Below are 24677 nucleotides of genomic sequence, written 5' to 3'. Positions count from 1 at the left end.
TCATGTTGATCATGCTCAGACTGAAGGGATCCAGCTGCATCTGAACCATGTTGATCATGCTCAGACTGAAGGGATCCAGCTGCATCTGAACCATGTTGATCATGCTCAGACTGAAGGGATCCAGCTGCATCTGAACCATGTTGATCATGCTCAGACTGAAGGGATCCAGCTGCATCTGAACCATGTTGATCATGCTCAGACTGAAGGGATCCAGCTGCATCTGAACCATGTTGATCATGCTCAGACTGAAGGGATCCAGCTGCATCTGAACCATGTTGATCATGCTCAGACTGAAGGGATCCAGCTGCATCTGAACCATGTTGATCATGCTCAGACTGAAGGGATCCAGCTGCATCTGAACCATGTTGATCATGCTCAGACTGAAGGGATCCAGCTGCATCTGAACCATGTTGATCATGCTCAGACTGAAGGGATCCAGCTGCATCTGAACCATGTTGATCATGCTCAGACTGAAGGGATCCAGCTGCATCTGAACCATGTTGATCATGCTCAGACTGAAGGGATCCAGCTGCATCTGAACCATGTTGATCATGCTCAGACTGAAGGGATCCAGCTGCATCTGAACCATGTTGATCATGCTCAGACTGAAGGGATCCAGCTGCATCTGAACCATGTTGATCATGCTCAGACTGAAGGGATCCAGCTGCATCTGAACCATGTTGATCATGCTCAGACTGAAGGGATCCAGCTGCATCTGAACCATGTTGATCATGCTCAGACTGAAGGGATCCAGCTGCATCTGAATCATGTTGATCATGCTCAGACTGAAATTAGGAGTCCCCAGGCCTGCAGCGGAGAACTGAGAGGAGGAACGGTGAGCCTTTGTGTTCTTGTTCTGCTTGGGAGCTGCTAACTGGGCTACCAGTGACTTCAGTGGAAACAGGATTAAGTCATCCACATTTGAATATGCAAGTTTCTCTTAGAGTTTGTTGGATGATCTGTACCAGCCTCTATGTTTTGGAGTAGTAACTGTTGCTCAATGAATGCCCTGGAACCTCAGCTAAGCTGAGGGACCTGCTGTGCAGCCTTTGCCCACAGGACCTTTCAGCTTAGAGACACTTGCACTGCAGATGCAAGCAACCATGTATACATTTAGGTCCCAAACTATTCTTAAGGTGAGACCTTCCTTTCCATGTGAGAACACTTTGGAGTCTGAGCAGAGTGCAGTGGCCTCCATAGTGCTGCAGTGCCAGTGGCAAGGGCAGAACAGAAGAGCTGCCTTCAGCATGCAGAGCTGAGCACATCACCCAGGCTCCTGAACTCTGTCAAGGCTGGTCCAGAGCTCATCATGCAGTGAATAAAAATGAAGCAAGAGCTATTGGCTGTTCATTCTATGTGGATGGGTTAGTATACCACCTCACAGAATATATCTGGTTGGAAGAGACCTCAAAGATCATCCAGACCAACCCTCAACCTCATGGCATTATAAAAAATATTTTCTTAATACACCATAATTTTGGAGAACTGGGAAATCCCCAAATATGGATAATTCTCTAAATGGATAGTTTTGAAGGTGCTTAAGGGAGTGGATTGCCCTTCACTTCAATATCACAGTACATTAGAGGTTGGAAGGTGTAACAGTGTGAGACACAGAAGGGACCTCGAGATCATCAAGTCCAATCCCCCTGCCCAAGCAGGATAAGTTTGCATGGTTTTCAAGACACTTCAGTAAAATCAACATTTCTCTCAGAAATCTTGAAGTACAGCATTTCTGACAAGCTCATCCCCACCACACTGCAGTTTCAAGGGATGGTTGTTCTCATGTCCCTCCTCTTGTCTCTCTCCTCTGATGAAGCAAGGACCCAAGCCTTCTGCCATCCTGGGTGTACCACACAGCTGTTTGCTACAGGCTTTAAGGCCCTGGACTTTAACTGAAGCATGTACTTGGTTTTGTTTGTTTATTTATGTCTTATTTTATGTTGTGGGGTTTGTGCCTATGACTAAGCATGTACCTTAGATGTGCACAAATTTATTAATAAAGTCTTTAAAATGCTGTGTCTAGTCAGAATGTAGTCTGTCTGTAGCCAGGTCTGATCAGCATAAGGTATGGGGCAGTGTGTTACAGTAACAATGCCTGAGAAGCCATAATTAGATGCTTGAGCAAGTCTTCACTCAGTAAACACCTTGTAATTGGTACCTATGCAGAGTATTTCTGACAGGTTTTTGCTCCTGCCTTTGATAAATGCCACAGGTACCTCCTTCACTCTGCTTTAAAGAGATGCCACAGGTACCTCCTTCACTCTGCAGTTGTGGTTCAGAAGGGTACAGGTGGTTCAGCATCTGGAATGTCTGTCAAACTTTTACCATTTTCACAGTCTTACTGTACATAAAATATTCAGGTGAGAACTAGTGAGAGGTCACCATGACTTTGGCATCTAAAAGATTTTACTGATTTAAACTCTAAAAAGCAGCTTGTTCTTTGGGCAAGCCCTTGCAGTTCCTTCACTCAAACTCTTGCCTCCTCAGAGACAGCAATTAACTAACTTTTTGATGACTGGTTTTAATTAAGTGAACCAGATAATCACAAAAATGCTTCTCCAGTGTGTGTAAAACTCAGATTCCAAAGGAAGCTTTTTATATAAGGCTTTGAGGCTCAGATATTTTTAGGGTGATCAAGCCCCTGGTGGAATGATCCTTCAGAAGTGACTTTTACAGGGGTTAGGATCCAGTGTGAAGATCCACACAGCTGGAACACAGGCTTGCTTTTCTGGCTCCCAGCTTTCCCATTTTGAAACCAGTTGGCATTGGTTGCACAATGTACAGGGTGACTGTTTTGTTGCTGGAACAACTTGGAGAGGACAATTATGAAAACAAACTTATTTACATTACAATCCAGCAATTTCTGGATTTGGGTGGGGGCCTCCAATCAGTGCTACCATCACCTGCATTCAGACTGGAGCTGAAAACCTGATGAGCCAAGTGTGTGCACCCTTTTTAATTTTAAACTGGGAGTGCCTGGGTGTGTGGAGGAGATGGAAGCAAGCTTCTTGCTTTCAAGCTGGCCTCCGTGGCTGACGCTGAAAAATGCACCAAGGGGGAATGTGGTGGTCAGAGAGGGGTTGTCAGAGCCAAACCTTGTGGTTCTGCATGCATGAAAGCTTGGGTTTAGTGTCAGGACCTTCTTAGTCAGATCTTACAGCATGAATTTGGGGAGTTGATGGGGTTTTAAAGAAGAGCAATCATTAGTAGTGGCTGTTTCTAAAGGTGGGCTTCATGCAGATGGGTTTGAGTTTCAGGTAGGCAAAGTCTGCCTGCTCATCTTCCTTCCTAGGTCAATAGGATGCTGTCCAAAGTAAACAGACAAAAATAGAAAAGTCTCAATTCCAGCCAGGTTTAAATCAATAATAAACACAGGGCCAAAACAGAGTTCTCTCTCTCGGGAGAGAACTGATGTGGCCACAACAAAATTACCAATACCAAGAAAAAAGAACAGCAATGCAAGTCTGGCAGCCAGCATGTGCTCAGAAATCACTTCTTTGTTTTAAGCACCCTTCCATAACAGGAAGGTCTGTCTGTACAAGGCTGAATTGTTTTATAACAGCTAGCAGGGAAATGGGGAAACTCATGGGGAAGCCCCCTCCCTGCCCCCACTTTGGATTTCTGGTGTTAAATACAGAGAGAAGGTAGTAGGGGTTGCTCTGCAGGCTCTGTGGGAAGATCCCAGAGATCAAAAGCAGTGTGGTATAGGCAGGACACAGCTCTCCATCTCACAAGGAAGTTCTCAGAGCGCTCTGTGTGTGTTCCCTGAGCATGGGGAGTGGGAACCAGCTGTGCTGGAAGAGCATGTGGGGTGTGGGTGGTGTGGCTCTCCCTGCCAAGCCCCTGACCTCCCAGAATACCCAGCAGCAGGGTATTGTGGGCACTCTTCCTTTGCCAGAGCTGTTTTAACAGCACAGCCCATCAAGAGCACAAAATCAATTGTCAGAGAGATGCAGAAGCTACAAAGCAGCCTCTCACAAAGCTTTGGAAAGATGTGTTTCACTGTGGACCTCAAAACACTGGCAAAGTGAGCTGAATCTGTCTCTATTTGCACTATAACTTAACCTCTTGCAGAAAAATGTGCAGGTTTTGTTCATGTTAGGAAGGGTGGAGGAGGTCACCATGGCCCTGGTTAAACTGTTAAAACATGCAAGTCTACGCTTCTTAGGCTTCGTTTTCCAGCTGTTGGATCGTGTTAAACCTTTGCCTGACTGAGGAGCTCAGCACCTAAGTGATTGTTCTGTGTGCTGGGAGACACTGGTCCAGTCATCCTTTAACCTTCTTTGATAGGCTGCACGGAGAGACTTCTTAAAGCTTTTTATTAAAAGGCATGTTTTTCCATTCTTTTATCATTAGAACACTGCTTCAGCAGTTAATTGCAGAGAGAGGTACTTCTATTTTTCTAGCTGGTTGAGCAGAGTAAGGACTTTGTAGTATCTAATGTGATTAATGACAGCAATAGTTTTACTTCACAGAGAAGTGGTTTTCTTCTAGGCATTCTTAACCTTCCTTGTATGAAGTGTGGAGTCATGAGCACAGATCCTGTGAAGGTGCAAACCTGCTAAGGTGCTAATTCTCTGCCAGCACAATGGAAGAGAAGTGTTCCCTCCTCACTTCAGCATGGCCTCTGATCTCTGTCTTAAGTCATTTAAATACCAAACTGGTTGCAGAGTAAAATCTGACTTCAGGCTGCTCCCCTTGAAGTGGGAGTGTTGGGCCTCTTCGTCAGCTTCTGTGCTGTTCAGTCTTGTGCAGGTGGGCTGGGAAATTAGAACCACTAAATACTTCAAAGTCCTCTAAAGAGCCAGTGTTACCTTTGACTTGTCTCCCTCCTAGGCTGAGCTGAGCTCTTCTGAGTTATTTACTGAACCTCACTTGCATAAGTCATTGGAGCTAAATATTCTTTTCTCCTGTGATGCTTTAATCATCTTTTCTGCCTGAAGGTCAATGCTAACTCGACCTTTCAGTGTGGGCTTTGTGCCTCTCTGCAGGTTACAAAAGCCAGTTCAACACTGAAGTGAATAAAATGGGCAGTTCTGGTATTGAATGATAAAAAATAAAAGGAAGGGATGCAAGAATAAGCTGTGCTGGGGAACAATTCCTGTACAAAGAGATGAGATAGCCCAAATCTCTTCAGTTTGCAGAAGTGACCAAAGGGGAATGTGCTGAGGTGTAGGAAGCAATGAGCTGTTTCCTTGTTGCATGATGAATTCTGTAGTGGTTTGTTTTCTGGTTTTTATTACAGTGTGGGGCCTGGGATGGCCAAGTGACTGTTTGTTAGCAAGCTTGAGTGGGTATTTGTGTAACTAAGCAAAGACATCCCAACATTCAGTGCATATGTGTGAATTCACAAAGTCTAATGAAGAAGAAACTGCAAGGATGTGGTTTAGCTTCTGATCTCTGCCCCTAGCATTTAAGTAACTCAATTCACTTTGCCGTTTTTTTTCCCCAAAGAGGCTCTTTAGGACAGAAATGGTCTTGCTACCTGTGTACTGTGGTCAGGTATTCTGAGACCTTCCACCCCAAGAGCTATGACTGTGAAACCATGCATGGAGGAGTGGAGGGATGAGAATTGTACATCTGAACAGAATGGGAATTCTTGTGTTTGTTTGCCTTTAATTGCCACATCTGGTACCTGAGTGACATGGTGGTACATGAGATAAACCTGATAGGAGAAGATGAGAAACACCTTTTATTACTGATTGATCTTGGACTGACAACTTCTTTTGGTTTTGTCTTTTGCTTTTGGGTTTAGCTGCTTCTGTGCCAATGCCTTCTTATCCCAGTTCAGGCTCTGGTAGCTCCTCCAGCAGCTCCTCTACTTCCCACCTGGCATCACCTCCTGTAAGTACAGCCCAGAGGATGCATTGTTTGCATTAATGATCTCCCTGCTTGCCTCTCTGAAACAAGGTCTCTGCTTTTGATGTCTTCTGATGCAAGTCACTGAGTACTAGTTCTGCTTGGGATTGGTCCAGTGTCTTTTCCAATCTGTTCAGAGTTTGGATCCTGAAGGCTCTCTCTCTCTGTGCAAGAAATATTGCCATTTGCCAATGCCTGTTGTACAAAAAGCCTCTGTGAAAGGAGTTGGTGTTAATGACACTGGCTTGTCCTGGCAGACTTGGAAAGCTCCCTGAAACCAAAACCCAGTCACTAAATCAGGGTATAGCACTGCTTACTTGGCTGCAAGTTCTTTGGTTTTAAGCAAAGCCTCTGTGGTTTGACAGCATGTCCACACCTCTGCAAGATGACTTCTCTCCTTTCTGACCAGTGCTCCCAGCTGCCACAGAGGGACATTGAGCAAAAATGTTTGCTCAGACCAGACCTGCCACAGGCTGGTGGGCTTGTGGGAGATGGGATGAACTGATGGAGTTTTTTATCTAGTTTCCTGAAATGATGGAAACTTTCCTGCAGGGAAAGCACATCAAGTGACCAGTGAAATGACATTCCTCCAGTTTCTGGAGGCTTTTGGAGAAAGGTGCCTTTTTACTTTGAACTTGGGAATTCTGGTGGGACAATGGACAAGGGAAGGGAGGATGGAAATCTTTATTTCCTGGCATTAACTGCTTTTTTCCTTTGTTCTGTGAGTTTCCCTGGGCCAAGGTGTCTCAACCTGGCTTGGGAAAGACTGAGAGGGGCACTATCAGAGGCTAATGTAGGTGTTCATGATGTGGGCTGTCAGAAAAAGAGGTCTGGTCTCCTCTTGGTTGTCACATAACTGTTCCTGACAGACTTTTTTCCCCCTGCAGCCCTAAGTAGGCCAAGCCCCTCCTGACCATAAGATTCCAGGAATAGGCAGATGGTGTGAAAAGCAGACTCTCTGCCCTGAGCTTTCCTGCTTTGGGAAGCTCAGGGATAGTATACACTTACTGCCAGCCTTTGGAGGGAGTCGCATGTTAGAAGCATGTTGCACTGATCCCACTCTGCATTTTGATGTTTTGCTGATGCACAGCATGTGAAAAATGCCATGTCTGCAAGGCAGAGCTGGCAGGTTGGGTGGAAAAGAGAAGCCTCCACAGCTGGAAAATTCCATCTGCTTGTATGTACTGCAGAGAGAGTCCCCACTGGTACAGCAGGAGTGTCTTTGGAGGATGAACAAGGTCTTAACAGGACCATAATGAAAGTTGATTCAAGTCCTCCTCAGCCTAAAAATGCATGAGGAGAAAGCTTGTGATCAACTCTGTAGGCAGTTCAGCTCTCTTAAAGCTTTCTTAAACCATCCAGCCACCTCCATCTGTCTGCAGATTGGGAGGACTGGGGAGCTGTTCCTTTTCTAGCCAAAGGAAGCAGACAAATGGAACTCTTCAGGGCTTGTCCTGCCTCTGCTGGCAGTGAGATACTCATCTCTGCTTGGCCTCCTCCAGGCCTTGTCAGTGCTACAGCAAAGTAGGGTTGTTCTGAAAGTGCAGGAAGACCTATGTGCATGTTCCTGAGTGCTACTCACTGTGGAAGCATGAGCAGAGACCAGAGGTTTAATGTTTGAGAACTAAATATAACCCAAAAGAACAACCAAAACTCTCTCTGAAAGCTCTTTCCTGTTTTACAGCCAGACTAAATAGATTGGGTAGAAAATGCTTGGTTGATCTAGAAAGCCTTAGCAGAGGGATGCAATACCTCCAGTGAATTTTTCTTATCAAGGGAGCATCAGCTATGCTGGTAGGATGTTTTGTGTACTAAAAGATGTGCTGTTCTGACATGGACATAAAAGGCTGTTCCTTTTCAGTAAGCCAAACAGCTGCTTCTGGCAAACTGTCAGCCCTGGTTTATCAGCAGAATGTTGTTTGTAGCCTTGTACAGCTTGGTTTAAAGGATTATTGAGTAGAACGATGAAGTAGATGTGCTGAAGCCAGTGTTTGTTTTCTTGTGGAATTAGCAGTCCCTTGGAGAGATGCAGCAGCAGCTGCAGGAGAAGACACTGGCATCTCCTACCCAGGATTCTCCTGGCTTTCTGCATGGATCTAAGGACTCTGCTGGAAGCAGCAGTAAGAATTCATCTTGTGACACCGATGACTTCGTTATGGTCCCAGCACAGTTCCCAAGTAAGGGGGTTTCTGGAAATGCAGGCTGTAAGCAGAGAGGGATGTGGGTGGTAAGGGTGGTTACTAGAAAGCTGAGAGAGCAATTAAACCTGTCTGATTCCACTGAGTACCAGGAGTGTGTTTGTTCTCCAGCTGGAAGAGACATCTCTCTCTCTCTGTCTAGTTTCATAGGGTATTTTGTAATTACTTTCAAAGATAGGATTTGAGAGGAAAGATTACTTGGGGACCTCAACAAGAGATTGAATCTGGAAATCCAACCGGAAAAGAAGATAAGTAGGCTCACAGGGAAGTGTCTTTGCCTCACAGAAGCCTTTCCCATGTCATCCTGTCTTCAGTTTCACTCAGCATCACAGTCCAAGACAGGATTTCAGCTGGCAAGCTGGATTTTACACTTGGAAAAAAGAAATCCCTGGGAGAAGCTAAAAGATGATGGAGTTCTCTTCAAACATCTTAAATTTAATTTTAGCACCTCTGTGTGTTTGTACTTTGATAGGAATCGCTTGAAAATGTGTGTGTGGGGGCCAGGGTCCCAGTTCAGCCTAGACCCCAAGACTCTGGGGGAACCCTAGAGCTGCCTTTCAGTACCTGGAGTGATCCTACAGGAAAGCTGAAGAGAGACTTTTGCTAAGGGTGCCTTGTAATAGGACAAGGGGGAATGGTTTGAAGCTGAGGGAGAGTAGGTTTAGATTGGATCTTAGGCAGAAGTGGTGAGACTCTGGAATAGGCTGCTCAAGGAGGTGGTGGATGCCTTCTCCCTGGGGGTGCTGAGAGCCAGGCTGGATGAGGCCTTGAGCAGCTGAGTCTGGTTGAGAGGTGTCCCTGCCCATGGTAGGGGGTTTGGAGTAGATGATCTCTGAGGTGCTTTGCAACCTAAGCCATTCTGTGATTCAGCCAACATACCTAAGTATGTTCATGTACAAGTCCTTACACAACCAGCAGGATATTGTTCAACCTTGAGCATGTGTATCATGCTTTGCTGAGTTGGAACTTGGTGCTGAATGCTCTGATTCCTCCTTTCACAGTTGCACTACATTTAATAAAACAAGAGTTTGAAGGGGGAGAACTGGAATCTGTGAAAGGTCTCTGCTGTGCAATCCTTACGATAAGGAAGAGCTCAGTGTTGCTTCTGTTTTTCTTGGGAACAGCAATGGGAGCAGTGTGCACTTGTCCTGTGCTGGTCATACTTCCAGTGTTCAGATGTTTTGGCAAAGGCACAAACTCCCCTGTGTTGTGTATCCAGCTGCCAGCCAATTTGATTGCCTTGGGGTTTGGCCACTTGGGACACGGATGTTTCAAAACCCTGCCTGCGATATCCACGCTGGCTCTTTACACAGCAGCTACTTGCTTGCACCATGAGGGCAGTGCTCCAAAGGATTCTGTCAGGTTTTGGCCCCCTTCCAAAAGGGCTTCCTTTCAGCCTAAATTTTCCAAAACTTGAAGGTATGAAGATCAGCAGCATCCACAGCAGCTTCAGCCCACGTGTGTTTTGCGAAACACTGACTTCAGAAGCAACTCGGCAGGTCTTAGGGGAGCAGGAAATACTACCCAAAAATCTCAACTGCTCTGAATATGTAAAGATTCTTAAGAAAATTATCTTGAATTAATCTGTTTCTGCACTTCTTTGTTCCTCAGGTGATTTAACTGCTGAAGCTGCAGGAGGGAAACCCATCCAAGACAGCCTGATGTACAGCGGGTAAGGCCACCAAGGCAACTGCAATTGTTTAGCCACTGGAGCATGCTCTGCATTAGGGACACTTGGGTTCTGGTGGATGGGAGGGAAGGTGTTGCTGAGTTAGCTTTTGTTTCAGGGATAACTGTCACCAGCCTGGTTCTGACCATTTTCAGTCTGATCATCAGCTTGTGGCACCTGAATGTATGTGGGGCAGCATGGCAGTTCCCAGAGCTCCTGCAAGTAGACTCAGCAGAAGGTGCTGGGCAGACACAGCTTTGTAGGAGTGGAGCAGGGTTGGTTTCCAGGCTCTAACAGCTGTGTCTTTGGTATCATTTTTCAGGAGTTCTTTGGTGACTTCAGCAGGCTTGGAAAGTCAGGGAAGGACATCATCTCCTTCACCCCCATACAGCAGCTCTCCTAGCCCATCCAGGTAAGAAAGACTGTTCAGTGGTGTCAATGAAACACTGAACACCTATTGGGTTCCAAGAGGGGGTTTTACAGATGTTAGCATTCTGGGCAAGGTCACATCCCTTCTTTAATTAAAGGGTAACAGGAAACACCCAGGAAAACTCCCCAGCCTCAGGCTGATCTCTCTAGATCCATCCCAACTACAGAGCCTATCTCTCCCTCTTCTGGTCTTCAGGAGGGGCCAGGAGAGAACAAAATAGAGCTGGAATTAACTCTGTTTCCTCAGGGGACAGGGATCATTCTCAAGCAGAAAGTAAATTTACTCCATTGGCATGTGTGTGTTACTCACCTTCTCTGTGCTCAACCTGCAGAGACATAAGAGAGTCCCAGCTAAAGACCCTTTGCAGTGAATTGGAGTGCAGCACTGCAGCCTGCAGCACTGCAGCCAAGTCTGAAACTGCTGTGGTCTTGAATTACTGGGCAAGGGATGGGAGAGCAACTGTGGAGGAGTGTTGCTCATCTGTCCTTGCTGATGAAGGGCAGGTCTGGGCCTACTTCAGTTATTTGCAGTTGGCTTGAAGCTCCAAGCAGCTTGTTGCCCTATGGCTGGAACAGGCTCCCCAGGGGGGTTGTGGAGTCTCCTTCTCTGGAGACTTTCAAAACCCACCTGGATGCATTCCTGTGCAGACTACCCTAAGTGATGCTTCTCTGGCAGAGGGGTTGGACCTGATGATCTCTTGAGGTCCCTTCCAGCCTCTGATATACTGGGATACTGTGACTGTATGAAGTCATGCTGCTGCACAGGCCTTGTTTAGTAACAGAGGGTGCAGGAGTTGGGAGTAAGAAGGGCAAAGAGGCGTGGTCAGAGGTTTAGTTCCAGCTTTGGTGTTCAGAGCTGTCGTAGGTGCCAGCTGCCCACATGCAGCTGCCCAGCAGCCCCAGTGCCTCCAGACATGTTTATGTTCAGAAAACATTAATGGTCACTGGAATACCATCTCAGTGACTCCAGAGCTTGAAGCTTTAGGGTACATGCTTGGCTTACAGGGAGCTGCCAGAGCTGCTTCCCATCTCATTCCTGCCTGCCAGGGAAACAAGACAGCTTTCATCTTCCATTCTGTCAACAAGGCACTTGTTGGAGGAGGGCAGTTGAAGGGAATTCCACACCGGGAGATGGATGAGCCTAAAATCTTTCTTAATAAGAAAATGGAGTCCCAGGCTAAGTGCTGAACGTGCTTGTCACATACACAGAGCCCAGGACATGACAAAGTACAGCCTCAAAGCATACAAACTTAAAAGAGAATAATATGGCTCAAAGCTGGACTGACGTGGTCAGATTAATTGGCAAGCACATCCCACAGTGTGAAGTTTAATTGCATGAGGCTTCTTAGACCATCACCTGCTAAGCTTTTTAACAGCTTATTCCTTAACTGATTCCTTTGCATTCGGAGGATCAGCCTTTATTAAAGGATTTGGCCTTTTTTTTTTTCTGGACAGCAGTAAGTAGAAATTCAGGGAAGCTGACTACAGATGCTGCCTACTTTTCTCTGTTCAGCACCATCTTCACCAAACCAGCCTCGTTCTATTCTAATGGATCACAGGGTGGCAAGTCGTTGCCAGTGGCTATGATCTGTAGTGAGGCCTATTAGTTCAGCATTTAGCTGACTTCTGTTTTTCTCTCTATCTTTGCTCACTTGCAAGGAGCAGTTCTCCCTTTCGTGTGTGGCTGCAGGCTAGCAAGCAATGCTGGAAGCAGTCCAACTAGGACAGAAAGCAAAGACTATTTTAGAGTTGCTAGCAGTGGGTTTTCCTCAGGATGTCATGGCACACTCTAGAGCAGCTCTCCTTGCTCTAAACCAAGAGGGTAAGGACTAGGCAGAATTACAATATGGTGGTAGTTATCTTTAAAAAAAAAAAAAAGGCAACACTTCCTTGTTGAAATGCTTAGTCAGTCTAACAAAAAGCACTTCCCTGGATGTATCCCACAGCAGTGGATTTAATACCACTTTCAAAGAGCTTTTAATTACTGCCAAGTAATTAAACTTCCTCTCCCAGCTTTATCTCTTCATCTTTGCAAATTTATGGTCAGCTGTAGTCTTCAGGGCTTGAGGCCAGTTAGCAGGTTTGGTACTTGCCACTTTGGATGTTTTTTGCAGTTTGTACCTTGTGGAGAGGTCTTATAAGGACTTGATGTAACTCTTGGGAAGAGGGAGAATCCTTTCCCCGCAGAACTTCTTTTCCTCTGAAAAGATTTTGACCAGATGAAAAAGGTAGTGTTTGAAATGTGTGTAGAACGTCAGGCTATTTACAAAGTTTGACACAAACTCTCAGATTCCTTGGTTAAGGTTCTGTTTACTTAATGTCTGTCTTGACACCGTGTCTTAGACTGATGGAAGGCAGAGACACCAAAGCCTCACCTTCCTGCTGAGTAATTGGAAATCTTCAGTGCCTTTTTTTTATTGTATGCCAGTGAAGAATCAAGGCTTCCATGCTGCCTTTTAGAGACAAACATCAGATTAAGAGTCTGTTCTCTTGGTGGAAGAAATAAGAGCACACAAGGAAGAATATGCAGACCTCAAAAATTAGTGAACCTGTTGAGAGGGGAAAGAAGCAATCAGAATCACTTTGTGATCTTTCAGCCTTGGTGAAAGACCTTTTCTGGTTATTTTGCTCTCTTATGGTGGAGGAATGTCTTCATGTGCCTAGTGTGGAGATGTGCAGACACATTCCTCCAGGTCAGCTTTGTTCAACACTGTTACCATAAACCCCTGAGTACTACTGACCTTGCCCCAAAAAGAGATTCTGGTAATGGGAAGCTCAGAACTGTTGTACAAGTCACCAACTCTTCTCTCCTCCCCTGTGCACACAAGTATATTCTTGCTGAATTAAATGCCTCCTTTCATCCTATGTAAAACACTTCCACTCTGAGTGTTGGACCTGAAGAAGTGATACTTCCTGCTTCTCAGGGGCAGACCCAGGTGTGTGTCTTTGACTGACAACAAGGAAGGCTGCAGAAACCTTCATTACCAATAAGATCTGTCTGTAATTGTGCAACATCCTGTTAGCAGTTGTAAATAGCATCGCCGTGGCAATTAATCCTAGAATTCTGGAGCCTTTGGGAAAAGACTTTAGGCAGCTACTTCAGCTAAACGTGGTGTATGCATGGTTTTTGTGTAGCATGGTTTGTGTATAGCATGGTGTACAGGTTAAGAGTCACAGGGGAAACTGCCCCCTGGGGGAATATATACCATATGTGAATGGGTTAATGGGCTTGGTTGGAACTAGAAGGAAGTCTGAAGCTTGCAGGATGGGCTCATCCCATTTTCTGTGTGGTACTCTGGCTGACCTTCATGGGTCTGTGGACACCGGCTTCTGTCCCCTGGATTGATTCCAAGTTGCCTTTTCCGCCCTGTAGTTAACTCCCAAACACCCTGATAGACACCACCAGCTTGTATTCTTTTCATGGTGTGCTGAGACTTCCATGGAGATGTCACTGCTGCAGCAGTGCCTCTGCATGAATCACAAAGTAGCTTCTGGCAGCAAAATCTTTGTTGGTGTCCTTTGTGAGCCACAGCTGTTTAGCCCCTGTTCAGTGATGTGCTCCTTGGCTGTTGGAAACTAGGCCAGTTGTGGCCTGAAATAGCAGGGCTCCAATTTTCCTGGAGGGAGTGGTGCACTTGGGTGGATGTTTGAACTTCAGTCAGTGGGTGGGAATGGTGCTGGAAGAGAGGTGCCTGCTTTCAGGAGGTGTGTGGTGCTGCTTGCCTTTGATACGGCTTTGAACTACCCCCAGTGTAAATCCGCGAGGCAGGAGCCGCCGAGGCAAGGCTGCCTGTGTTCGGTGGCTCTATGAAGACAGAACCTCCAATTACCTTGCTGAAGGCCCACGCCTTACAAGAGGCTTTGGTTGTGTGTCTCCTCTCAACAGCCGGCCAGGGCAGTTTTCCAGCAGCAAGTACGGATACTCCGTGCCCATTCCGGTCCCGACGCAGATCCACAACTACCGGCGGATCGAGCAGAACCTGCAGTCTCCCAATCAGTGCAGCTCCCCGCGGTAAGTGCTGGGGCTGGCAGGAGAGAGCTCTGCTAAAACAGCCTGAGGGTTGTAAACCAAAATGTTCTCTGTACCTCTAAATTTCCCAGGGTGATGGGCTCCCCTCCTTCCTGTAGAGAGCCAACATGGTATGTGCTGTGTAGGGATGTAGTCCGGGAGTGTTTTTGTAGTGATGTTGAGATTTATTTGTTACCAAGCACTCCAGGTTTTACCTCTGTGTGTGTATGTAAGACAGTTCCTGTCAGCCCTCAGTGCAGGCTGAGCCCCTTTGAGTTTGATAGCTTTTCCCAAGCCAGCTATGTTGGGATGTCCAAGCAGCGAACATCCATCCGGCAGATGCCCTTACAAAAGGAAAAAATTGAGATGGACAACTGAAATGGATCAGGCTGCAAGACTTCCCTGACTTTACCTTAATTAGTTCCTGTAGCTAGTCACACCAGAGATGATGAGTCTTACACGAGTTGCATATTAATGTGGTTATGCAGTCAGGACTAATTGCATCATGAGCAATTTATGCCTGTGAGGCAGAGCACGTTTCCCAAAAGAGCCCTCAGCGGGACCTGGATGCCAGCCTTCAGCCATAGAGCTGACCACCCGACTTCACTGGTATTGCCTTCTCCATCCTAGACACACAGGGTTTGAATCTTCTCAGGTACAGTTTCTGTTCTTACAGGTTTGACATCTGGGCTGACAGCAGCAGCCCCCCAGGTCATAGGCTGGTCAGAAGGAGACTCAAGATGTTAAAGAGTTTGTGTAGCTGGGGCAGTCAAACAGAAGTGTCTCAGAGGTGTCATGGCTTTTTTTGGATGAGTTGCTTTGGAATCTGGATTAGTGTAAGTTTAGATTTCAGAAGTAGGGTAATACCTATGTGAGCCTTTGGGCTTCAGCCAGCCTAATTCAGGATAAGCCTTATTCAAAGTGGACCCAGAAGCAGAGACACAATCAAGGATCAGCAGAAACTATTTTGTGCCAGTGTTATTTTCATGCTATTTTAAGTTCACTTCAAGTGTGTGGCAGGTTTTGTGGTAATCTTCCTTTTTCCTATATGCTCAGTGCTTCTGGCAGGAAAATTGGTGGGCCCTGTTAGTGTTGGAACTCCCAAAAGAGTCCTGGTTATCCATGTGACATATAAAGTGAGAGCTCTGGAGAAGGTGCAGAGGATGCACCTTGGCATGCCATGCTTGCCCCAAGCCTGGTGACAGGCTGCTGTGTCGAGGTTCACAGCCTGCAGCTACCAGCCCGGAATCAAACTGTCATGTTTTGCTGCTTTTAGTCAGCACTGTGTAATGATGAGATTAGCATCATCCCTGCAGAGGAACTCGAGGAATGGGCACAATCAGGATGACTCACGCTCTGCTTTTAGCGTCTGTGCAAAATCTCTGACGTCAGGTTTGCTCCTGCCCCAGGAAGCCATATTTACCTCTTGCCATCACTTCCTCTAATCAGCCAGTTCAGTAGACACCCTTCAGCAATGGAAGGAGGCATTTTCATCAGGCATTTAATATGTGATTCCCCCTTTCCATCAGGGGTATCAAACAGGCTATTACAGCCAAGGGCCTCGTCACGTTTGCCAAGTCATTTGACTGCAAACCTTGATGTGGACACCCTTGGTTCTGAAAGGCTGACCACTGTCATCTGCCTGGCTGCTGTGTGCCTGTGTAACGTGGCTGGGTTGAAGGCAGATATGTTGCTTGTTGAGGTGGTAATTATGTGTGAGTACTTTTGGCCACATCACCTGTCCTGCTCATCTGCTTGCTTGCTTGTCCCCTGTCTGGTAGGGTGGCATTTGACATTCCATATCTTTCAGCAGCAGCAGTCAGCTGGTGAGGGTTTTTTTTCTGCCAGTTCCTGAGAGATAATGTTCAGCCTTCTGGATGACTCTTGTTGGGGAGAATTAAACACGGGAGAAACACATTTTGTCACTGAACAGCTAGGTATCTTCTCACTTTACCAGGTGTCCAGTTCCTTGTTGTGTACTCATTTTGCTTCAGGACCAGGCACTTCATGAGCATTAAGCCTCTGAATCTGAAAGAAGTGATTTTTTTAGGTTAAAATTGTAAAGGATTTCTCTTTTTTTTTAAACCATGTGACTATAGCATGGAGTCATTTGGCTGAGAAATGTAGTAACAGCTTGAAAAATGGGGTGGTGGATATCAAATTCTTATATCTCAACTACTGAAATGGATTATTCAAAAATTATTACTTATTATTTTTATTTGCTTTCTGAAATGTGGAGTAAAGTAAAACATGCATCTGGTAGTGTCATTGAGTAGTTGCACTGCCACTTCCATCAGGATGGCTCTGCCATTGCTGGGTAGTGCAGCTAGCCCAGCTTGGGCTGCTGAAACCCATATGGCTTTGTTCCTTCTGTTCAGGTATGTCTGGACAGCTTAAGGCAGCCTCACTGAGAGAGGAGGCAGGATACCTTGGTGACAGCATCTTTCAGTGGCTTGAAAATAGAGTGGATTTTTTTTCAGTATATTCATTGATTCTTCTCCAGAAAACCACCTGCTGGCTGAGACTAATGTTCCTTTAACAAGGGGAAAAAAAATGCTTCCAAACTGAGAGCAGAGTGAGGGGTTTGATGAAAAGGCTGTTTTCTCATACAGCTGAGCGCAAGGGGAGTCGTGGTGGAGGAGCCTGCAGAGGCAGAACGGCATTTCAGCAAACAGAGTTCAGGCTGTGTCTGCTTCACAAGTGGTGAAAACATTAAAATACTGGAAAAGAATGAATTGATGTACAGTAATCCCATCTCTCTCCAGAGTGATGGTCTGCTTGTCCTCTCTTTCCCACTAGTCTAGGTTCCTCCTTTGTTTCATTTTAGCAGCTGGTTAATACTTGAGGTGCCAGCATGTGTGGGCTACACAAATTAATTTTAACTCCCTAAGGGGTTTGGAGCCCAGGCAATTCAGACTGTCCAGACTGAAGTGAAATTCTTCTGGGTAGTATTGAACTGTTTCAGATCTGGCAGTACACACTGCTGTGTTTTGCTCTGTAGCTTCTGATGTGAGTCAAAGCTCTCTGGCAGACTCTTTGGTAACCCTTGGACACGGGTTACCTTCACTTCATACAACCTGCACTGTCAGAGCTTTCTGCCCAAACAACTCCTCTGTCAAAAGAGGAAGAGACTCAGCACAGGAGAGGCATTTGAATAAAGCTCTTTCAGGTCATTCTGAAGACACTGCCTAGAATAAACACCTAGGACAGGGCAAGACATGAAACTCTCTACTGTTCAGGATTGATGTAGTTACCTGAGAGCATCTGAAAGGGACTTCTGAACAATGAGAGGATTTCCTGATTGCAGCTAACTTCATCTCCTTTCTTTCCTTTTGTTTTACAAACTAATTTATTTTTTTAATTGAACCTCGTGGGAACAAAGATTATCATCTTCATCTCTAGTTGTATAGTCCTAGAGCAGTGGGATTTTGATGCAGAACAGAGAGCCATGAAGCTCCAGTTCTGTGGAAGTCTCTGGGTGTGTGGGTCTGGTGATACTGTTCTCCTTGTTGTTCTGATATCTGGAATTAAGTGTTCTGTTGTTGTTTCCTCTTAGGTCTGGTACGGTCAGGAGGTCTAGCAGTACAAGTCCTCTTGGTTTTCCTAAAACTGGTGCTTCCCCTCCTTACCCTGGAGAGCATGGATCTGTGCCCAGCTCTAGAAAGCTCTCCTATGGTGGTGCCAAGCCGTTCATGCCATCACCACAAGGTAAGATGTCAGCTAGCATGGTGCTGCCCTAATACAATCATGTGTCTCTTTCCTCTAAAGAGGGAAGTTTTGGCCAGCTGTAGATGCCAGGTAACAGGGAGGTCAGATTGTTGTGTTCTCCTGTGGCTCTTCTCAATAGATTTTGGCAAGTGTTTTGGCCTCAGTAAAATGGAGAGGAAAATACCTCTTAGACCCAGGAGAGGCAAGATTTGTTTTGATGCTTTCATTAAATATTGGCTGCTCACTGAAGAGGGTTTCTCTAAATGCAGTCTCTTTTTACTGGGCTGGGGAGAAAAAAATGTAAGCCAGTTGTTCTCAGAGCAAAGTTCTGATCAGCACTGAAAGGCTTTGAACTTCACTGTTCAAAGTGAAAAGTAGCTGTCTGAATATCTGGTAGCCTGATGCAGATGCTAACAAGCAAGTCAAGTGGAAAGGAGTAAATAAAACACAGAGTGTGCAACTGATACAATTTGCTGTTTTCTCTGAAGAAGCAGACTCTGATGTAACTGGCTATCCTGTATCCCTGATATTTCCAGTCCTCTATTTATTAGCCTCTGCTGGTGGGGAAATACCAGAATACTCCTGTTCTATTCCTCTGAATCTATATCACTGCAAAGTCAGACTAGAAGTGGCTAAATTATTACCAGATAGAGGTTTTCCTCCTCCTTTTACAGAAGCTTTTCACTGCACAGCTAGGGCTGAGAAGATAAAGAGGTAATCAGCATCTTTCTATAAAAGAGGTGGTGTATGGTGGTGTTATTCCCTATGGAAACTTGATACTGAGTAAACTTTTTTTTTTTTCTTTTATTGTGTTCCCTCAAAGTTGGAACAATCCCAGAGCAGCCCAGCCAGAATGTTGTCCCATCTTCTCTTGGAGCAGAAGTGAGAAGCCGGATACCTGTCACGGGTGCGTTGGTCCTTACCTTCCTTCATTACTCCTCCAGATAAGGCTAGAAGGATAGTCCCAGGGCATTCAAGGTTGGGTGTGGTCCTTCAGCAGCTTTTCTTGATGGTTGGCCAGCCAGGATATCTGTGTGCTCGTGGGAGTTGGAGTAGATCCATTCACATCTTGTCAGCCAGTATCTTCCAGCACTGACACTACCACTGTCACAGACTCAAATCTGGGACATTGAAGTCATGAAGGGAAAGCATCTCAAAAAACCCCCAACACCCTCTATCCCAAGTGGCCTGCTCAGTGTATAATTTCCTTGCCACTGAGCTCTGATAATCAGAGTCCCTTTCTCTGTAAGGACTGCAATGAAGGAAAGAAGCTGCACTTTTATTTCCCTGTTGTTCATATCTCTTCTCCCTGTAGAGGCAAAACCTGATCAGGCCTAGCAGTTTCATGGCTGTGATCAGAGTTACTATCCCTAGCCATCCACTGAGGGTTTTGATCTGTAGGTGTTTTAGCAGTGGATCCTGGGATCAGGGTGGCTTTTTGTGTTAGAACCAGGAAATGATGTGGTTTGTCACTCTGGGTCCTCCAGGTTCCTCAGCACCTGAACAGTCTCCTCGAGGGATGGGCTCCCGGCTCCACAGTGCTCCCAACCTGTCGGATTTGCATTCCTGCAGGCAGAAGATAACCAAACAGCATTCTGATCCTCTTGTTGCTCACTTTGGTCACAGCTCAGCCAGCCAGCCTCTGCAGATTCATGGCTTGCAGCACTGCCGGCAGCTCAGATCCTCACCAAAGCTGTCTGAGTTCATGCAGAGAAGCCCTTTGCCAACTATCATGGGCTCCCCTACAAAGGTACATCAAGGAGTCTGCTTTTGGGGTTCTCGTGGCTCAGTCTTTTGGAGTGTTTGGGGGTTAACTGCTGCATGCTCAGATAACTCTGACCTGGATTTGTCACCACTGACTCACTTTTCTTCAAGGGCTGTGTAGCGATCTGTGTGAAATGGGGTAGTGTCCTAGTTCTTAGTGGACAGATCTCACTTGGCAGCAGTGTTCACCAGCTGAGCAGAGTCCAGGGCTTTAAAGAGGCAATGAAAAGGAGCTGCCCAGCTTAGGCAGCAGCGCATTAGTGAGCTGCAGTGCCTGGGCTGGTGCGCACACAGACTCGGCTTGTGACGCAAGTGTGTCCAGGAGGAATCCCCAGCAGAGACAGCAGACGGTTAAGCAGGTGACAGCCCTGGTGGTGTCTCATGCAAAGCTGGCACTGTGACAGCATCTTCTCTGCTTAAGTTAGGCTGCTACAAATTTTCAGCAGAGTTTGTTGTCTGTTTATTTTAGTCTTTCAGGGCTTGAGAACAAGTAACTATGTGGGGTGGGATTCCTGCCTCTTTATTTCAGGCAGTTTGCTGAGTGTACAGTTGATTTTTTGATGAACAAATGGGAGAGGGCCAAGGAGAACCTTACCTCTTGGTTTTAAAGAGACATCTCTGGGTCTTTTGGGTTTTTCTTTGTTCTTCTTAGGCCGTGTCCCCATTTGAGTTTCCCAAAACCCCAGGTTCCCAGAATCTCCTCACCCTCTTGGCCCATCAGGGGGTTATGATGACTCCGACACGGAACAAGACCTTGCCAGATCTGAAGGAGATGGGGCATTTCCACTGCCAGCAAACTGGCTTGGGATTGAGGCCAGTGGAAGAGATCAAGGGCAGGTGAGCTGTGATCTGCTCTATACAGTGATGCTTCATTCCCCAATATGGGATGGATGGGGCAAATTTCACATCCCTGCTAACGCTAAAGATGAAATGTAGCATCTGTAAATGTTCTGAGGATACCTGCCAGTGCCCTTGGACTGCAAGCAGATATGGTGCAGATTTTTAAAGTCTTCCTCTACAGGGACAGGCCATGACCTAGATTTTACAAAATGAATGCCTGTCTGCACCTTCACATTGTGTTTAGTGTCCAGGGTTTCATCAGGTGGGGTTACGGGATTTTATTAGACCAGGCTCCCTGCAACTATGCAGACACATGCCTTGCTCTTTGTGGAGCCTGTACCTGTTGTGGACGAGAGGGTGTCATGGGTGTTTCTTGGCAGTTGAACAGTGGGCACAGCTCTTCAGAGCAGTTAGCTGCTCAAAAACCATGTGCTGACTGTAATGAGCATTGCAGGATGCAAAGTCACTTAGGTGTTAGTGTTAAGCTTCTCTAACATGCCTGTGTGCACACTGCAGCTTTCTCCAGTGCCCTGGAGGAGTCCTCTGATAGTAATATCTGTATCTTCCATTAAAAAAAATAATCAGGTGTTATAGTAATGCTGTAGTCAGTACTTGCATTACTGCAGTTACTCACAGTCTCACAGTATATCAGAGGCTGGAAGGGACCTCAAGAGATCATCAGGTCCAACCCCCCTGCCAAAGCAGGATCACTTAGGGTAGTCTGCACAGGAATGCATCCAAGTGGGTTTTGAAAGTCTCCAGAAAAGGAGACTCCACAAGCCCCCTGGGGAGCCAGTTCCAGTGCTCTGTCACCCTCACTGTGAAGAAGTTTCTCCTCATGTTGAGGTGAAATCTTCTATGTTGAAGTTTGAACCCATTGCTCCTTGTCTTATTACTTGCAGCAGGAGATGCTTTAGGTGCTCTGCTGAAAGAGGGGAGGAGTAGTGATGTCAGCTCCATACTGTTTGCTGGACCAGGAATGGCACAAACTAGAGTGGAAATCAGCTGAAACTTTGTATCTGTTGACTTTCTGCATCATGTTGTATGTCTCCCTTTCAGATCTCTGAGCACAGGCAGGCTCACTGACCTGCTCTTGAAGGCAGCCTTTGGGGCACAGATCTCAGAAGCCGGCAGCAGCGACAGCCTGAACAACGAGAAGCCGATGGAGATTGCAGGTAGGTGGGGAGGCCAGGCAGATCTGGCAGGGTGTCCTGGGCTGGGGCAAACAGTTTGTCTGCCTGTCTCCCAGAAATGGGAGGCTGCTGTTCTGCTGGCTTTTGGCGAAGGAGGTGACTGCTGTGTGTGAGGAGCGTTGGGTGTCTCCCGTGGAGCGCTGGGAGCCTGTGGGCTGTGCGTGCTGTGTAACTGCTGGCCACCGGTGTGATTTCTGTAGGCAGGGCTTCCTCTCTTGGCCCCTTTGGATGCAGTCACATGTGGAAGTGGGGACTTGCTGCCAGGCGACTCCAGTATGAATGGCTCTGCAAGGGTGGGTCTTCCTGGGCTGTCAGGTTGGGAAGCCCGGAGGGGAGAACAGCTGCAGCAGTGCCTGAGGCTGCCAGGCTCCTGTGCTGTAGTGGTGCCAGCCTGGCCCGGCCCTGTTCTCAGGAGGTGCCTCCAAAGGCAGCGCTGGCCTCTGCTGGTGACCGTCTCCTGGGAGAGGCTGCAGGAGCCTAAAACCGCTGAGAGAGGCACACCATGCTCTGAGTAACTTTCCTGTAATGCCAGTCTGCACCTTTCAACTGTCTCCCCAGCTCCCTCAGGTGCTTACGGAGGGACCCTGCACTCTGGTGCCCGGGCTGGGGGCTCTGCCAGCCCGACCCCAGTGATTTTCACTGTCGGATCCCCTCCCAGTGGAACAACCCCCCCACAGACCACGAGGACCAGGATGTTTTCAGGTAAAGGGCTGATACCTACCTGCCTGTTCCACTGGGAATGCCTGGGGGCAGAGCGATGTGTTAAATTCCGTGCTGCTGAACACTGATGGTGGCTCAGTGCTGCCCAGAGCACAGTGTGTAGAACTGAGCTGGTCTTCAAGGTGTTTGAGGTTCCTGAGCTGGCTCCTGCCAGCCCCAGTTATTGCTGGTAATTATTTGCACTGGCACAAGGACTAATGCCAGGTAGTGGTTTTCCAGTACTGGAAGAGACAGGCAAACTCTTCTTTTACTTCATTGCTCTCTGCTTCAGGAATAATGCTGCAGCTGTTCACAGACCCACTATTGCTGACAGGTCAGCAAAAGTAGAGATTGTGTTGTGCTCTGATGGCTTTCCCTGTGGGTTTTAGATGAGCTATGGAAGATGAGTGTTACCATCCGCGCCAAACAATTTCAGCGCACAGGCACTGTTAGGAAAGAGCCAGGGAGGCTCTGTATGCAAAATTCCTAGTGGTGTTACTTATGCTCTGAGCTGCTGAAGTAGGAAATGGGGGCAGTGCACTGTCCTGCTTGACAGATACTCCTTTTAATACACCTGTGCTCTGGCCTCATCAGCCAGCAGTTGAGGCTGGTGGTGATTGGCTCTTTTGGGATAGATGTCTAGGAGCTGGAGTCTGTGTTCAGTGTAAGAAAATATTTGGACTCTTCTGTTTGCATTTTTTGTCTTGTTTGGGTTCTCATCTTGGCTGTTCTTCATCTGAATCTGGATGACTCTGTTGTTCTTATTTAGGTTTGAACGGGGAAGGGTTGGATGTAACTGTGAAGAAGCTGCTTGCCTGGGATGGGGGACACATGGGTCCAGTCCCTGGGTATAGCTTGAATTTCTGTTGTAACTAAAACCACTCACAACTGGAAAGTTGGGACCATAATCCTCTCTTTGTCTCTTCTCTTTAGAGGGTAAGCTCTGTAGGGCAGAGACTCTTAGAAAGTGTTTAACAGGCTTGTAGTATGGTGGGGTTACTCTCCTGACTGCAGCCTGTAGCTACTACTGAGATGTTATGAATAGAGACTTCAGGCTTCCTGTGTTGCTTTTGTGGGGGTAATAGCAATTGGGAAGCAAATCCAAGCACCACTTTTTAGCAGATTGATATTTGGGTGCTGGAGGGTCTGCCAAACAGTCAGGATCTCAGATGGGATGTCTGGGAGAGAAGGCTGTCACATAATGACCCTACAACATGTGCACAGCGTTAGGTGAAGGCAATCAAAGCAAAACCACTTTGTCTGTTAGGTCTGTGCAGTAACTCCTTGTGGTAGAGTTAATGCACAAAGTTAATGGTGAAAAGGGGAGCTTTGTAAGCTGAAACTTTGCACCCCAAGTGCAAAGATCGCTTGACAGATATAAAGGCAGAGCCTTTTCATGAGTCATAACAATTCCTGCAAACAGCCTCTTGGAATTAGAAGGTCCCCAGAATGTGATATTGTTGGTCCTTTCCTCTGTCTGAAAGACCTGGAAATACTCTGTTATCTTTGATGATCCACGCAGTTTTGAAGCATAGCTCCCAACAGGGAGAATGCTTTGGGAGGAGAGGAAACTGTGCAGATCAGTCGTGCATTATTATATTGCTGAACCCTTTGAAGGCTTGGGTAGGGTAGCAAATTAAATTTGTGGGTAGAAGAGCAACATCTCCCTCCAAAGGATCTGTGACAACAGAGAATATCACTGTGGTAGTATTAGTGGAGCATTGTAGCTGGTATTGGCATTCTTCCATCAGATAGAACAGATCCTTCTGTGGCAGTGTGTCAAGGGATATGAAGCTCTCTGGAAGTGATGAACGGATTATGAATAGCCCGAGATAGAAACTCCTTTTGAAGTGTCCATCTTTTGTATGCAGTATGTTCTTAAGATGCATTCAGTAGTCAAGAGGGGAAAAAGATGATGGTGAGAGAATTGTATGATGGATACCATGCTTACAGGACCTCCTGAATCCTGAGGTTAGGATCTTGACTCAGCTGAAGTCACTTCACTTCTCTTGCCCAGCTTCCTGTTTGTAAAGAGGAGGAAACAGAAGTGCAGGGCATGTCATGAGAAGCTCTCCTGGTTTGCATGTAAGCGGCTGGTGGTGTAAAACCATGAGAAAAACCTCACTGACCAAAGCTGCTCCTTCATTGGTGGTGTAACAGCTAGGGAGCTGGGGTTCAAACCACACTGGTCCATGATGGGGAAGTTGGCTGTGGTGGTGTACACTAAAAATCAGCCCGAGATACTGCGGCAGGATTCAGCAAGGGTTTGGACAAAACCCAAAGCAGTACTTCTGAGTTGTCTCCATAAA

At 46.6% G+C, this 24677-nt stretch overlaps 1 protein-coding gene across 1 annotated transcript in view; it reads left to right on the top strand.

Moving 5' to 3' along the window:
- The window catches only part of ULK1 (unc-51 like autophagy activating kinase 1), an 80616-nt gene that overhangs the window by 47580 nt on the left and 8359 nt on the right, over positions 1-24677 (top strand). The window contains exons 12-22 of the mRNA XM_054392953.1: positions 5756-5844; positions 7874-8036; positions 9669-9729; positions 10049-10138; positions 14042-14167; positions 17721-17872; positions 18696-18779; positions 19360-19622; positions 20289-20473; positions 21536-21651; positions 22228-22371. Of these exons, the coding sequence (XP_054248928.1) occupies positions 5756-5844; positions 7874-8036; positions 9669-9729; positions 10049-10138; positions 14042-14167; positions 17721-17872; positions 18696-18779; positions 19360-19622; positions 20289-20473; positions 21536-21651; positions 22228-22371 (1473 nt within the window). The remainder of the gene's footprint in view (positions 1-5755; positions 5845-7873; positions 8037-9668; positions 9730-10048; positions 10139-14041; positions 14168-17720; positions 17873-18695; positions 18780-19359; positions 19623-20288; positions 20474-21535; positions 21652-22227; positions 22372-24677) is intronic.

Source organism: Indicator indicator, chromosome 26, assembly GCF_027791375.1.
Source record: "Indicator indicator isolate 239-I01 chromosome 26, UM_Iind_1.1, whole genome shotgun sequence".
Taxonomy (NCBI): domain Eukaryota; kingdom Metazoa; phylum Chordata; class Aves; order Piciformes; family Indicatoridae; genus Indicator; species Indicator indicator.
This window is presented reverse-complemented; position numbering and strand designations above follow the sequence as displayed.